Source organism: Giraffa tippelskirchi, chromosome 6 (genome assembly GCF_054371585.1).
Source record: "Giraffa tippelskirchi isolate mGirTip1 chromosome 6, T2T-mGirTip1v1.2.pri, whole genome shotgun sequence".
Taxonomy (NCBI): Eukaryota; Metazoa; Chordata; class Mammalia; order Artiodactyla; family Giraffidae; genus Giraffa; species Giraffa tippelskirchi.
In genome coordinates this window covers 56,909,996-56,926,405 of record NC_137280.1, presented here as the reverse complement: position 1 = coordinate 56,926,405, position 16,410 = coordinate 56,909,996, and the positions used below count along the sequence as shown (strand labels likewise).

General features: G+C 37.7%; 1 protein-coding gene across 6 annotated transcripts in view; it reads left to right on the top strand.

Annotated features, from left to right (window-relative positions):
- The window catches only part of SNTG1 (syntrophin gamma 1), a 377,579-nt gene extending 361,395 nt beyond the window's left edge, over positions 1 to 16,184 (top strand). For all 6 annotated transcript variants that reach the window (XM_081497977.1, XM_081497973.1, XM_081497978.1 and 3 more), the window contains one exon: positions 15,687 to 16,184. In XM_081497977.1, the coding sequence (XP_081354103.1) occupies positions 15,687 to 15,845 (159 nt within the window). In that variant the 3' untranslated portion in view covers positions 15,846 to 16,184. The remainder of the gene's footprint in view (positions 1 to 15,686) is intronic.
- The last annotated feature ends 226 nt before the right edge of the window (positions 16,185 to 16,410 follow it).

Genomic DNA, 16,410 nt, shown 5'->3' with positions numbered 1-16,410 from the left:
AATTCATCACACAAACCACCTCCAACTGCATTCATGCCATTAAGAGACACAGGGAAGAAAATTTAGGAGACCTGTAAGTGCAAAAACACGTTTTTTTTTGTTGTTGTTTATCCTGGAGTAGCTCTCATGACCAGAAAAATAGATTCACTTTAAAATTTTAATGACAAATTTTCTTTGAGATGTGTACTTGAGAATAAATTACACACAACATTTCATTTCTTAGTTTTAATTTTTGTGAACTGTATTTGTGTCACACTAAAATAATATTCTGGGAACTGAAACATTTTCTTGGTGGTTTCACATTCTAAATAATAATTATAAAAGATATTCTGATTCTATCACTATTTATTCCCTCTTTGGATATGAATGAGTGTATGTGTGTACTCAGTCACTCAGTTGTGTCCTCTTTGTGATCTCATGGACTGCACCTGGCCAGGATGCTCTGTCCATGGGATTCTCCAGGCAAGAATACTGGAGTAGGTTGCCATTCCCTCCTCCAGGGGAGCTTCCCAACCCAGGGATCAAATCCACTCCTCTTACATCTCCTGAATTGACAGGTGGATTCTTTGCTACTAGCGCCACCTGGGAAACCTTTGGATATGAATACCAATTCCTAAAAAATATTTTTTAAATCAATTCATGTTTTCTGTATGTTATTCTGTTAAACAAAATGAATAAATGAGTGATTTTTTTGCTTTGTTCTGTGTAGACTTTCAGCATTCTTAAATATATCAGAAAGATTCACTACTTTTATGTTTATGATTATGTGTTTGTAGATATTCAAAATCTGAAGGACTTCCTTTACCCTACCATGAAACTCACACCAACAGTCTTTGGGTTAGAATGAGTTATAAATATATTATTTCAGTGGGGAAGAGAGAATAAATAATGAATACCAAAGTGAAAAATGAATTCTCTGGAAATGAAAACTCGGATATAAATTTTCAACTCTGACTTAAAATCACCATAATTCAGTTACATCCCGGTACTTATTAAGTCCAGGGCAGGTTTGGCTGACATTCAGAGCCTTCAAAGGACAGACCCTTCCCGACTCCCATCCGGGCTTCTGCAGCCCTGCTCTGTGCAGACCAGAGGCTCTTGCTCTTCTTTTAATAAGACAGCTTCCTTCTTGTGGCTTTTCCTACTTTTGTCTGGATTCCTCTCTCAGTCTGCTTTGCTCTGACCCTCTCAGGGTGCCCGCCCCTGCCCTGTGCTTGTCCCTAGACTCCTCTCGGCACCTGCTCCTGGGTTCTGTGCGGGGACTGTGGAGCGACTCCTGTCTGCCAGCTTCTGTCCAGCTGTTTCTCACATCTGTCTCCAGTCAGTGTGCAGGGAGGCCTGAGTGCCATCACCCTCTCCCTCCTGACTCCCATGTCCTCACCCCGCCTCGCCCGGTTCCTAAATGCAGACCTGCCTGTGGGCACCCCCACTCCGTCCCCCCGGCTGCCGTGGATGGATCATTGCTCTGTGTCATCACACACACTGCTCTTCCAGTTGCTTCTTGGTGTCACTATAAGAATGAATCTCTACTCTCCAAAAGGATCTATCTTTAACTTTTGGCAGATTTCCCACTTTGACACTCAGGACCCATCTTAACACGGTGAGTGGTGTCAGTGTTGTCAGTTCTGTGTTCTTCTGGCAAACGTGGAGTGTCAGCCACTAGTTAATACATTTGATTTGATAAACTCCTTCTCTTCAGATATTTTTAATGTGCTAACAAATCCTTAGTCCACAACATGAAGCTAAAAAAAGAAATGCAGTGAAATGATTACTAACTACTATATTTAGACTTCATTAATGTAGCTCATATACCTACTGCTACCTTAACTATTCTATTTATTAGCATGTTTTACATAATACTTCATAAATTCATTTAATAAGAAATAGTTTCAGAAGCTATTTATTGAATGTTTTTCCTTGAACTTAGTAGTGTTAGTGGCTCAGTCATGTCTGACTCTTTGCGACCCCATAGACTATAACCTGCCAGACTCTTCTGTCCATAGAATTCCCCAAGCAAGAACACTGAAGTGGGTTGTCATGCCCTCCTCCAGGGGTTCTTCCCAATCTAGGGATCAAACTCGGGTGCCTTGCATTGGAGACAAATTCTTTGCTGTCTCACTGAGCCCTGGTGGCTCAGAGGGTAAAGCGACTTCCTGAAACGCAGGAGATCCGGGTTCGATCCCCGCATCAGGAAGATCCCCTGGAGAAGGAAGTGGCAGCCCACTCCAGTACTCTTGCCTGGAAAATCTCATGGACGGAGGAGCCTGGTAGGCTACAGTCCATGGGGTCGCAAAGAGTTGGACACGACTGAGCAACTTCACTTTCTTTGCCGTCTGAGCCACCAGGTACTCCTCCTTAAATTTAGAGGCAGTAATTTTTGAGTAGTGAAAAGAGAAGTTTCAAAGCCAATGAGACAGACTGACCATTGGTGAACTGCCATACTTCTTCGAAGTCACCACCTCCTTCTATTAAATGAGGAACAAAAAGACCTCCATGGGTGATACTGAAAATACCAAATTAATCACGGATGCTGTTTTAAAACCAGCCAGTCAGAACAGCGGCCTGCTCTATAGAATCATTTAGCCATTCTGGTGTGCATTGCCTCTGCCAATACCACCGAGTCCACATACTATTAAAACTAGTACAGTTGCTATTTTGTTTATCACGGTAACTTGAGAGCAGTAATCAGAAGCTCCTTCACAGGAGGAAAGCAGGAAGAATGCCAGCACATATCACATCACAGAACTTATAAACTGATGTCACTTGAGAATTCAGCATTTCCTCACTTTTTCTAAATGACAGAATAGGCAACACAATACAGTGGAAAGAAAATTAAGATCAAGTAACTTTGAGTACCTGATGCAAAGAGTCGACTCATTGGAAAAGACTCTGATGCTGGGAAAGATTGAAGGCAGGAGAAGAAAGGGGCTACAGAGGATGAGATGATTGGATGGCATCACTGATTCAATGGACATGAGGTTGAGCAAACTCTGGGAGATGGTGAAGGGCAGGGAAGCCGGGCGTACTGCAGTCCATGGGGTTGCAAAGAGTTGGACATGACTTAGTGACTGAACAATAACTTGAGTAAAACTCTCTTTTTTACCATTTCTCAGCTACATGACCTGGGCAATTCATCACCAAATTATGACTGCTGCCTTGCAGGAAAAAATGTAAGGAATAAATACCCATGGTACCTGGCATACAGAAGACAATAAATCACTCAGGAGTGATTTCATCTTAAAAGAACGTAGCATAAACATACAGGAAGTATTAAAAAATAGCAGTTTTATTATTAGAAGACCAGTTAGTAAAGGTGATTACTTATATATGTAAACCGTCCTGTCTACATTTAAGAAATTCAAATGTATGACCATAATCCAAGTGTGTGTCACTTATCAAATTCCTTGGATAATTAATTTATATTAATTTTTAAAATTTAATGGGGTTAGAGACAGGAACCCCAAGTCAGGGACAGAAACTTCTCCTGCATATTATATGATACATGTGCTCTTACTCTATGTCGCTGTAACACTGGCGTCCACCTGTGGTCGTTATTCACCACTGTGCCTTCTTCACTAGATCAAGAATGTGTAAGTGTGAGGAATGTGTCTTACAATCCAGCATTCCTAAGGCTTAACCTGATGCTTGCCTGGAAACAGGCAAGTCATAACTGTCTCTATTTCATTTAATTTAATATTTCCTGGTCCATTATTTAGTCACTGTGTAGACATGAGAGTTTATTTCTCTGGAATAAACGCCTAGGAGGCCAGTTGCTCAGTCATATGGAAAATGTTTATTTAGTTTTAAAGAAAACGCCAAATCACTGTGCAGAGTAGCTGTGACATTTTGCTTTCCCTCCAACAATGTACCGGAAACTCAGTCTCCCTATGGCCTCCCCAGCGTTTGGAATGGTCACTACTTTTCTTTTCAGGAGTTTTTATCATAGTTTTAATTTTCATTCCCTAATGACTAGCAATGATTTTTTTTGGGGGAGGGGGTTCCAAAATCACTGCACATGGTGACTGCAGCCATGAAATTAAAAGACACTTGCTCCTTGGAAGAAAAGCTATGACCAACCTAGACAGCATATTAAAAAGCAGAGACATTACTTTGCTGACAAAGGTCTGTCTGGTCAAAGCTATGGTTTTTCCAGTAGTCATGTATGGATGTGACAGTTGGCTTATAAAGAAAGCTGGGCACTGAAGAATTGATGCTTTCAAACTGTGATGTTGGAGAAGACTCTTGAGAGTCACTTGGACTTCAGGGAGATCAAATAGGTCAATTGCAAAAGGAATCAACCCTGAATATTCATTGGAAGGACTGATGCTGAAGTTGAACTCCAATACTTTGGCCACCTGGTCCAAAGAACTGACTCATGGGAAAAGCCCCTGATGCTGGGAAAGATTGAAGGCAGGAGGAGAACAGGATGGGATGGTTGGGTGGCATCACCGACTCAATGGGCATGAGTTTGAGCAAGCTCTGGTAGTTGATGATGGATAGGGAAGCCTGGCTTGCTGCAGTCCATGAGGTCGCAAAGACTCGGGCATGACTGAGCAACTGAACCGAACTGAATGACTAGCAGTGATGAACAACTTCTTATGTGACTATTTTCTAAGTATTTATGTCCCCTTTGGTGAAACATCTCTTCCTGCTTTCTGCCTGTTTTCAAATTGTATTTTGTGATTTGTTTTACTTAGAGTTTTATGAGTTATTATATATTGGATTGGCCAAGAAGTTCGGAAAAAACCCAAGCAAACTTCTTGGCCAATTCAATATTTTGTATACGAGGATTTGTTAGATGTAATGTTTGCAAATATTTTCTTCCAATTTGTAATTTGTGTTTCATCTTCTTAACAGTGTATTGTGTATCTTGCAGAGAAATTTAAAGATTTTTAGAAACCAAATTATCAATTCTTTCTCTTAGAAATAATGATTTTAGTGTCATGTAAAAAATTCTTCAGCACATCACAAGGGCCAAAGGTTTTCTCTTATGCCATATTCAAAATGTATTATAGGCTTGCCGTCGACAGTTAAATATATGATACATCTGAGTCTACTTTTTTTTCCTATAGGTTGGGGGGTTTGACTGACCTTCTCTGTTTTGCTTGCAGTTATCCAGTTACAACACCACCATTTGTTGTAAAGACTATTCTTCCTCTGTTGAATTATTTTAGCAGCTTCATCAGAAAATCACCTGGTCCTACCTCTGTGGTACTACTTCTTGGTTCATTTTTGCATCTGTCACTTTGCTAGTATCATCCATTCTCCGACACAGTAGCTAAATGACAATCCTTGAAACGGATGGTTCTGTCCACTTTATGGTTATCTTTCAGAACTGCTTTAGTTGTTCTCGTTTCTTTGTGTTTCCATGGACGTTTCAGAATTACCCTCTTTATATCCATGGATAATCTCAGTGACCCTTCAGGAGGGAGGGCATGAGAGATATCAATTTCAGGAGAATTGACATTTTTACTGTGCTGATTTCTTAAAGCAATGAAAACAGACTATCTTTCTATTTTTTTGAACTTTTGATTTATTTCTTCAGTATTGTGTAGTTTTCATTACATAGATCCTATGCATATTTTGTTAAACTTAGATAAACCATTTATTCCTTTTTTTTGAGGTAATATAAACATCTTAAAATTTTTCATTTTCCAAATATTAATGCTAATATGCAGCAATATAATTAACATTTATATATTTACATTGTATCCTGAAACATGTATATATATATATATACACACACATATATATGTATTATTAGTTCTAGGTCTTTTGTTTCTATTTATGCTTTTTAAAATTCTTCCAGTTTATTTACATAGATTACTAAGACATATGGAAATAAGGAAAGATGTTTCTTTTTTTAGATTCATATAGCATTGCTATCTTTTTCTTGCCTACAGATTTAAATACTATATTGAATACCAGTAATGAGTATGGACATTCTTCATTTGTTCCTTATTTTAGGGAAAATCATTTAGCTTTTCACCAAGTGAGTGAGTGAAAGTTGCTCAGTTGTGTCCAAATACTGGAGTAAGTAGCCTTTCCCTTCTCCAGGGGATCTTCCCAACCCAGGGATGGAACCCAGGTCTCCCGCATTGCAGGTGGATTCTTTACCAGCTGAGTCAGTGGTCTAACAGAATTATTTTCTCAGGTTGAGCTAGGTCCCATATTTTTCTAAAGGTTTCATTGTCAATGAGTATCAATTAATATAACAATGTCAGTTTTCTTGTTTGGCTTCTTAATGCAATGGAATATATTAATGGATTTTCAGATACTGACCCTGTCTTACAACTGGAATAAACCCTACTTAATAATGATTGGAATAATGGAATTTCTTACATATGTTGCTGAATTTTATTTGTCAACATTTTAATTACTTTTGCTTTTACTTCTATGAGAGTCATTGGTCTGTAGGGGCTTTTTTGTTGTTTTTTGTTTTGTTGGCTGGTTGGTTTGGTACTGTCTTTGCCTACTTTTGGCATTGGAACAAGCTGTCTTTATAAAATGAGTTGAAAATGTTCCTCCTCATTTTTTATTTTCTGAAAGATATTGTATACCATTGTTGTTGATTCTTCCCTAAAAGTTTAGTGAAGTTCTCTGGTGGAACCACGTCAGTCAGGAGATTTCATTTTGAGGATTTTTTAAACTATGAATTCAACTTGCTTAGTAGATAACTATTCAAATTATCTATTCCTATCAGATGATTTGTGGTAATTTTAACTTTCCAGGTCTTCGTTAATTTTATCTAAGCTGTCAAATTTATGTGTATAGACTTTTTCATAGTATTTCCTTATTGTCACTTTGAAGTCTGCAGATTCTGTAATAGCATCCCTAATTCATTCCCGATGTTAATAATTGGTACCTTCTTTCTATTTATCTGTCAATCTTGTTAGAGACTATTCAAAGAACTAATAGTTCTCCTTTATTTCCTCAGTTGAGCTCTGTGATACTTGATGAACTCTGTTCTCACCTTTATTATTTACTTATTTTTTGGTTGTTTTGGTTCTATACGGCTTTTCTTTTTTCTTTTTCTGATTTCACAAGGTGGAATTTTAAAGTTGTTGACTCAAAACTTTTTTGTTTCATATAAAAATTTAATTCCAGAATTTCCTTCTTAGGACTGCATTCCACAAACTTCTATACATTGTATTTCTATTTTTATTCAACTCAGTGTATTTTTAATTTCCCTCAAGGCTTCCTTTTAATTTCATGGCTGCAGTCACCATCTGCAGTGATTTTGGAGCCCAAGAAAATTAAGTCGCTCACTGGTTCCATTGTTTCCCCATCTATTTGTCATGAGGTAATGGGGCCGGATGCCATGATCTTTGTTTTTTGAATGTTGAGTTTTAAGCCAGCTGTTTCACTCTCCTTTTTCACTTTCATCTAGAGGCTCTTTAGTTCTTCTTCATTTTTTGCCATAAGGGTGGTGTCATGTGCATATCTGAGGTTATTGATATTTCTCCCAGCAATCTTGATTCCAGCTTGTGCTTCATCCAGCCCACCATTTCATATGAGGTACTCTGCATACTAGTTAAATAAGCAGGGTGACAATATACATCTTTGACGTACTCCTTTCCCAATTTGGAACCAGTCCATTGTTCCATGCCTGGTTCTAACTGTTGCTTCTTGACCTGCATACAGATTTCTCAGGAGGCAGGTAAGGTGGTCTGGTATTCCCATCTCTTTAAGAATTTTCCACAGTTTGTTGTGATCTACACAGTCAAATGCTTTGGCATAATCAATAAAGTAGAAGATTTTCTGGAATTCTCTTGCTTTTTCTATGATCCATCAGATGTTAACCATTTGATCTCAGGTTCCTCTGCCTTTTCCAAATCCAGCTTGAACACCTGGAAGTTCTTGGTTCACATACTGTTGAAGCCTGACTTGGAGAATTTTGAGCATTACTTTGCTAGGTTGTGAGATGAGTGCAATTGTGCAGTGATTGGAACATTCTTTGGCATTGCCTTTCTTTGGGATTGGAATGAAAACTGACCTTTTCTACTCCTGTGGCCACTAATGAGTTTCCCAAATTTGCTTGCATATTGAGTGCAACATTTTCACAGCATCATCTTTTAGGATTTGAAATAGCTCACTTGGAATTCCATCACCTCCACTAGCTATGTTCGTAGTGATGCTTCCTAAGGCCCACTGACTTCTCAGTCCAGGATGTCTGGCTCTAGGTGAGTGGTCACACCATCGTGGTTATCTGGTTCATGAAGATCTTTTTTGTATAGTTCTTTTGGGTATACTTGCTGCCTTTTCTTAATATCTTCTGCTTCTGTTAGGTCCATGTCATTTCTGTCCTTTATTGTGCCCATTTTTGCGTGAAATGTTCCCTTGGTATCTCTAATTCCTTGAAGAGATCTCTAGTCTTTCCCATTCTACTGTTTTCCTCTGTTTCTTTGCATTGATCACCAAGGGAGGCTTTCTTATCTCTCCTTGCTATTCCTTGGAACTCTGCATTCAAATGGGTACATCTTTCCTTTTCTCTGCCTGTCGCTTTTCTTCTTTTCTCAGCTATTTGTAAGGCTTCCTCAGACAACCATTTTGCCTTTTTGCATTTCTTTTTCTTGGGAGTGGTCTTGATGCCTGCCTCCTGTACAATGTCAGGAACCTCAGTCCATAGTTCTTCAGGCACTCTGTGTATAAGATCTAATCCCTTGAATCTATTTGCCACTTCTGCTGTATGACTGTAAGGGATTTGGTTTTTAGGTCATACCTGAATGGTCTAGTGGTTTTCCCTATTTTCTTCAATTTAAGTCTGAATTTGGCAACAATGAGTTCATGATCTGAGCCACAGTCAGCTCCTGGTCTTGTTTTTGCTGACTGTATAGAGCTTCTCCATCTTTGACTGCAAAGAATATAATCAATCTGATTTTGGTATTGACCATCTGCTGATGTCCACTTACCAAATGAACAACAGCAAAAGGAGACTCCAATACCCCACTTTTATTAAATTTTTTATTAAAATTTTATTAAATTAAAACTTTTATTTTATTAAAACTTTTATTAAATACAAATTAAAAGTTATATTTTTAAAAGGAAAAATAAAACTCAAAAACTGCTAGATAAAGAAAAAAGAGATATACTCATATAAACAAATTTAGAAATGAAAGAGGAGACATTACAATGGATAACACAGAAATAAAAAAGAAGAAAACTAAAGTATTAACCATAATACCTGATACAATAAAACTCCTGGGAGAAAACATAGGGAAAAACTTCTTGACACTGGTCTTGACAATAATATTTTGGATATGATTCAAAATATGATATATGATATAAAAGCATAGGCAACAAAAGCCAAAACAGACAAGTGGTAGTACATTAAATTAAAATGATTTGCGTAGCAAAGAAAAATTTTAAAAAGCATTCTAACTAATATGAAAAAATTTTATTTGCAAACCATGCATCCAATAATGAGTTAATTTCCAAAATATATAAGGAACTCATACAACTCAATACCAAGATACAAATAACACAGTTAAAATGAGCTAGGGTCTAATATACACTTCTCAAAAAAAAGAAATGTAAATAGCTATCAAATATATAAGAATTTGCTCAATATTTCTAAATCTCAGGGTAACACAATTCAAAAACACAGTGAGATATCACCTTACACCAATTTGGGCAACCATCAACAAAAGGACAAAGATAATAATGTAGGCAAAGATAAGAAGAAAGGAAACCCTTGTGAATCTCTGGTGGGAATGTAAATTGGTACCACTCTTAGGGAAATCAGTATGAGGATTCCTCTAAAGAGGTAAATAGGGGGTGCCACATTATCCAGCAATCCCACTTCTGGATATTTTTCCAAATTAAGTGAAATATGTATCTTGAAAATGTATCGGTTTCCCTTAAGCAAGATTTGTGGTTATTGTTCAGTTGCTAAGTCGTGTCTGACTCTTTGCAACCCCATGGACTGCAGGACTCCAGGCTTCCCTGTCCTCCACTATCTCTCAGAGTTTGCTCAAGTTATACAAGATTAATAGAGACCTAATGAGTAATGCAGTGATGGTAGGTAATGATATGAAATACTTGACATTTGCGGCAAGGATAGGTAGTCAGTAACCCACCCCTAGCATACACTCTAGTAGTTTTAGAGGTTGTGATATATGAATTAGTTTGTGTGAGCTTTTTACAGTGCATACATTTATCAGAACATCAACTCATGCACCTTAAACACATAGTTTTATATGTCTAAGATATCATCAAAAAGCTGTATTAAAAAAAATGATGAAATGGTTTAGTAAAGGGACTCAGATTTTGCTGTACGTGATAAGTAGACAGCTTTAAATAAGACATACTCTCATAATATATAATATATCCCAGGTTACAAGGCAAATACATTAGAATGAGAGCTTATTTCACAAGAGATATTGTCTATTTGGGGAATATGATTGTTTGAGTTGATGTGCGTGTTACAAGATTAAAAGTTCTAAATAGTATTTAAATTTTTCATTGTGAAAAGTCTTAGAAATACTGAAAAAGGACAAGAGTTGGGGAAATATACTTTGTTTTTTGTTTTTGTTGTTGCTTTTCTTGTTTTATGGCTATACAAAGGCAATGTTATAATACCAAAACTGGTTATATTTTTTTTTCTCTGAAAGTAGAAATTCATAAATTCTCACTTCATTACTCAGAACGCTTAGTAAAGCCTCATTAAAATTCCCAGAACTTTCCTAGTAGAACAGGAAGGTGGTTCCCAATTGAAGTAATGAGCAATATTGCAGTTGTTTGATAATTAATTTAAAAACTCTATTTATTATTACTGGGTACTTTTTTAAAAGTGCTGTTTTTATGATGTTAGTATAGATACTAATTCATCAAGGATTACTAACATATTCTCATTGTTGACCGTACGTAAATTTTCTAGCTAAAAAAATATATATATATACACAGACACACACACACACACATAGTTGCTTACTATTTTTAGCATTTCATTATTATTTTTATGTATCTATTTTTAAATTATAATTTGATGTAATACAAGAAGTCAGAGAATTCCCAGACTTAAAAATAGTCTGCCTTCTAAAGGCATTGTTGTCGCTTTATTCATTGAAATTCATGACCATCCCTCTAGGGAAACATGTTAAAATCTTTCACAAACTAGTGTATACAGCATATTAATCCTAAATTACTGGATTTAACGTCTGGCAGCCAAGGTAGTACTTTTTGTACAATAAGAGAAGGAAAAAGAAAATAGCTTTTTATTTAGTGGAACAGAGCCGAGTTTGGAAACATCTCTAAACAGACTTTTTTCCCAAAATCCTTCCTGCCTCCAATCTCCATGGTCTCGGAGACGTCAAATGGCCCCAAGAGAACTTCCCACATAATACAAGGTTTAGTAAGACTTAAATCTGAAATTGAGGATTGGATCCCAGTAATGCTACTTACCAGCTATTCTCTATAAATCTTCATTTTCTGGTTATAAATTGTGGATAAAAGTGTCTGCCCAGAAGGATTGCTCTCAGGATGAAATGTTCCCTGGTTTGCAGGTAAGGATTGAGTATAGAACACGGTGAAGGGAACACTTCATATGCTGAGTCAGCACGTGCCAGAGACCTTACTAAAGAATGCATGATGTGCTGAAGTCGGCCTTTCAGAAGATAATGACTCATCGTCTAAGCTGATTCCTATGTGGCATTTGGAGGGTTCATGAACTAGGAAGTTTAATATTCACAAAGCCAAATCCAGGAGGGACTGGGGCCGACAATCTTCCTCTGCGTAGAAAGTGAAAGATCAGCTTCCTAGCTAGCCTGTTGTTCAGTTTCTCACTCTTTCTGGCATCCGGAACCAGAGGCTTTCTAGAAATCTCCTTTCACTGTGAACTCCCAGAGCCCCAGTTGTTTAGATTCTGGAGAAGAAAAATGAGGACGGAGCAGCTCCTGCTTGTAATGAGGTCCTTTATCAAAGGTGTTTGGTGCCTCATACTGAGGTAGAAACTGGAGCAGCTGGAAGTGAATGGGGATGGAAGTGGGGATGATGTGTGTGTGTGTTTGTGTGCGCATGTGCATGTGTGTGATTTATATACGACCGATTTTATCCAAAATTATAGTGTAGAAGAAACTGGAGTGGCTGGAAGTAAATGGGGAGAATGAGTCAAGTGTTTGTGTGTGAGATTTACATAACTCTGATCTTACCTAAAACTTTATTTCAAACGCTTGATTGAAGCAAGGAAATGAATACATGATGAAGGAGAACTCCACACTGGATACTTGTCTTCCTTGAAAAGAGCTCCTAAGCTCCTGGGAATCCCCAAAGGTTCAGAGTCGTGTTTATTTCTCACTGAGAATGTTTTCCTCCTTGTGCATAATTTATTTTCAAACCTCTTATATTTTTCATAGGGATATTGAATTTTATTTACCCACATATGTTAAGAATCCCAACTTCTTTTAATCTAGTAAACTAGAAAACTTAACCTGGTATTTTTTAGGTAAAATATATGTTAACTGCCTCCAAAGTAAGCAACTGTCAGAGGGAACATGTCGAGGGCATGATGCCTTTTTTTTTATTCTTTTTCCCCAAAGTCACCATTCACCTATTGAAGAAATGGAATTGCATTTTTATTTAATATAAGTAAAAACATTTTGAAAATCAAAATTTTAAGAATAAAGATATACTTGAAAGCTTTTCTAAGGAGGCAAAGTAACTCAAAATAATCAGGTATGGTGTTATCTTCTCATTATAAAAAAAACCAAAATTGCAAAAAATCATGAAAGCATTTGAAAATGGATAAAGTGAATTTTGACCCCCCCAGAACTATCTGATTATGAAAAATGGTAATTACCCTGGTAAAGCCCATTTGCAGTGCTTGTCAGTACTCGATGTGACACAGACCTTGTTCACTGAGGTATGTACTGAAAACAGTTGGCAGCAATTTTTGTAAGACTACAGCTGCCTGAGTTGGTGAAACCAGTTCCAACAGCTGTGCAGTGGTATCTCATTGTGGGCTTGGTTTGCATGCCTCTGATGTCACTGATGCTGATCATTTATGATGATGCTGATAATCCTTTCGTGTACCTGCTGGCCATCTACACATCTTCTTTGAGAGAAATGTCTATTCATGTCTACTGCTCATTTTTTAATCAGAGTGTGTTGTTTTTTGCTGTTGAGTTATATGAATTCTTTTATTTTTGGATATTAAGCCCTCATCAGATATATGATTTGCAAAACCTGCCTCAGTTATTCAACCAAATATCTTGAAATCGTCCTTGACTCAAGTTTACTTTCAATCCCACACATTTTTTAGTTGATAAACTTTACAACTTCCCTTCTTTCTTTCTATCATATTCACACAGAGTTTATCATTTTAAGACTTAATACCAATTATTGTCACTCTGTGCTCAGAAATCTCCAGTGGCTTTCCGTGTCACTTGGAGTAAAGCTCATAAAGGGCTCGAATGCCCTGCCTTATTTCTCGACTTCATTTCTGGACCTATTATTGTTTAGTTAGTTACTAAGTTACTATGTAACTAAGTTACTAAGTTGTATCTGACTCTTTCCTGACCCCATGCGCTGCAGCCCACCAGGCTCCTCTGTCCATGGGATTTCTCAGGCAAGAATACTGGAGAGGGTTGCCATTCCCTTCTCCAGAAGATCTTCCCCACCCAGGGATCGAACCCACATCTCCTGTGTCTCCTGCATTGACCGGTGGATTCTATACTACTGAGCTGCCTGGGAAACCCCCATTATTCACTCAGTTCATTCCATCCCAGTACCAACAGCCCCTGGCTTTTCTCAAGCTCTCCTAGAATATCTCCTGTCTCAGGGCCTCTGAAATTGACTTCTGCCTAGAGTGTTTCTTGCACAAACATCCAGATGGTTTATTTCTTTTTCTCTTGAGGTTTTGCCTTCATGACAACATGGATTTCCCATCCCACAGTTCCCCCTACATTCTGCTCTTGTCCATGCTTTATTTTCTTGACTGTACTTATCACTATATCCAGAAATATTAATTTGTTTATGCTCTTCCACGTTGTATCCTGCTCAAGACTGTAACTCCCAGAAGGACATTTTTTCTGTCTGCTTTGCTTACTACTCTGTCTTTTCAGCAAGGAAAAGACCAGATGCATAGTAAACCCTCAATAAATATTCATTGAGTGAATGATTACATTTTGAGGAGAGTTATGCTTAGTGAGATTCATGGGCTCCAGAAGAACTCTGTTCCAAGGAGATGGTAAATGGCTCGATGGACATTATCTGTGGATACTCAGTAGATAGGTAGACCTGAAAGTCTAGAATTTACATTGGAAATAAGAAAAAGAGTGTTATTTGTGTATATAGCAATGCAAATCAAAGCCTTAGGAGTGGATGTGATGGCCAAAGGTGACCACTGAGCTGAGAAAGATGAGTTGATGTTGGAATCAAAGGCTAAACTTAAGCACATCTCTGCCTCCTGCTTTTTCTTCTGATTGCCTTTAATTTCTTGCCTACCCCATAGCTGAAAATAGGTGTAAAAATTTTAAAGTGCCAACTACATCAAATCATTGACATAATCTTGACAAGGTATAAAAATATTAATCATTCCCAAATGTCTTCATATTTAGACTATTTATTTTTCTGACAACCAGGTTATAATTTCCAGTTTAACAGAGATGTGGCAAATATATTTTTGAGAAAAAGTTACTTGTATTTTTGCCCAGTTGCAACATTCAATTGTATTCTCCCTTTTACCAAGAGTACAGAAAGCACACCTCATGTTTTCCAAAGCCTTTCCACCTTTTTACACCTAGTGGATTTTTATAAGTTGACACTGAACACATTCAAAACCTGTGTGTAAAATGAGCTAGCTGCACAGAGAGTGAAGGGGCTCTTTTGTGGACTGAATTGTGACGAGAGGAAACCTGCTGAATGACCAGTAACACCTCACAGTGACATGAGGCAGGTTACTAAAATAAGGCTCCTGAAATCACAATGACCCAGGAACTAAAATGCCTTCTAGGTGGAGTCATTTTAGGAATTTAAAATACTTAAACCAGAGCTCTGGTGTTTTAATACTTAGTATCGGAAACTAAGAACTCCCAAAGTCATGAAGGGAATTACTTTGACCTCATAGCTATTTCGCCTACATTGAATAGATGCTTTGATTTAACAACCAAGTATGATAATCAAAATTAATTAAATTTAAAATGCATGCACATATTATATTTTAGAAGTGAACCGTTTGGCTTATAGCATCGAAAACATTCATATCCCTTGCTTTCAGTATTTCATATTCATTGTCCAACAGCAAATAGCAATTGATTCTAGAGAATAGTGAAGAGTACTTGTTAATCATTCTAGTCCAAATTCTTCATTTGAATTGTTTCTAAAGAGATAAAAATACTTTTAAATCTACTGCTTCTCTTTGTTTACACTTTATCAAGAGTAAAATTTTAATCTGGCCAAGTGTATTTCTGTGCAGCATTGATCAATGTTGAAAAGACTCTCCTGGGTGACAATCATGTTAAGTCCTTCTAGCTCCTGGAGCAGTGTATTTTGAAGTAAATCTACACTTGAAATTAACATATGGAACAAAAGTGCATGCAGTTGCCATACATTAGATATCTTTGATTCTAGTTAAGTTTATTGCACTTTAAAGAGAAGGTCTAGCTATCATCTAGTAGTGTGGTTATGTTTCATTTATCTCAAGGAAATTGATTTTTATTTTGTGTGACTCATTTCTCTGTCCCTTTCAGGAGCTGGAGTTTTCAAATCTCTTTGCTGTTCTCCACTGCATTCATTCCTTCTTCGCTGCCAAAGTGGCTTGTTTGGACCCTCTGTTTCTAGGCAGTCAGGCTGCTGCCTCTGCAGCTTCCAGCTCCGGAGTGCCGAGCAAAGCCAAGTATATGACCTGACAGCCGGAGCTTGGCCTCCCTCTCTTCTTGACTTGTAAACAGAATGACCTTACTCATCGCCACAGACAATGAAGAAGCCATCACATCCCCAAGTTAGCAATGAAGCCAAGTGGAAATCTGAGCGAAGAAGAAGAAGGTCAGACGGATTCCAAAAGCACTGCTGTTCGGAAGCCCTCGGGGAATTGTCCTAAATGAGCAGGACTACTTGCTCTTCCTTGTTGGGTCAGGACCACTGCATTGCTTTCATTGAAAGGGAAGATGGACCGATGAATGACTCGAGTGTGTAAATAATATAAAAATTGTAAGCTACCTATAAATAAAACACCCATTAAACAGTCACGTCTGTATTTTAGACTATTTTGTATGACAAATACGTGAAGGGCCTGATCAGAAACCAGTGCCCTGCTATTGTGTGAGGACCGACATAAGGAAGCAGAGGCCCTGAGACCAGTGTGAAGACCCTTGTCCAAGAAGAGAGCACCTCAGCTTGCTGGTGTGGATTTCTCCTTATAGCTTCACTCCATGACTTGACACCCCAATTTGTGTATGCTGTTGTAAATCATTG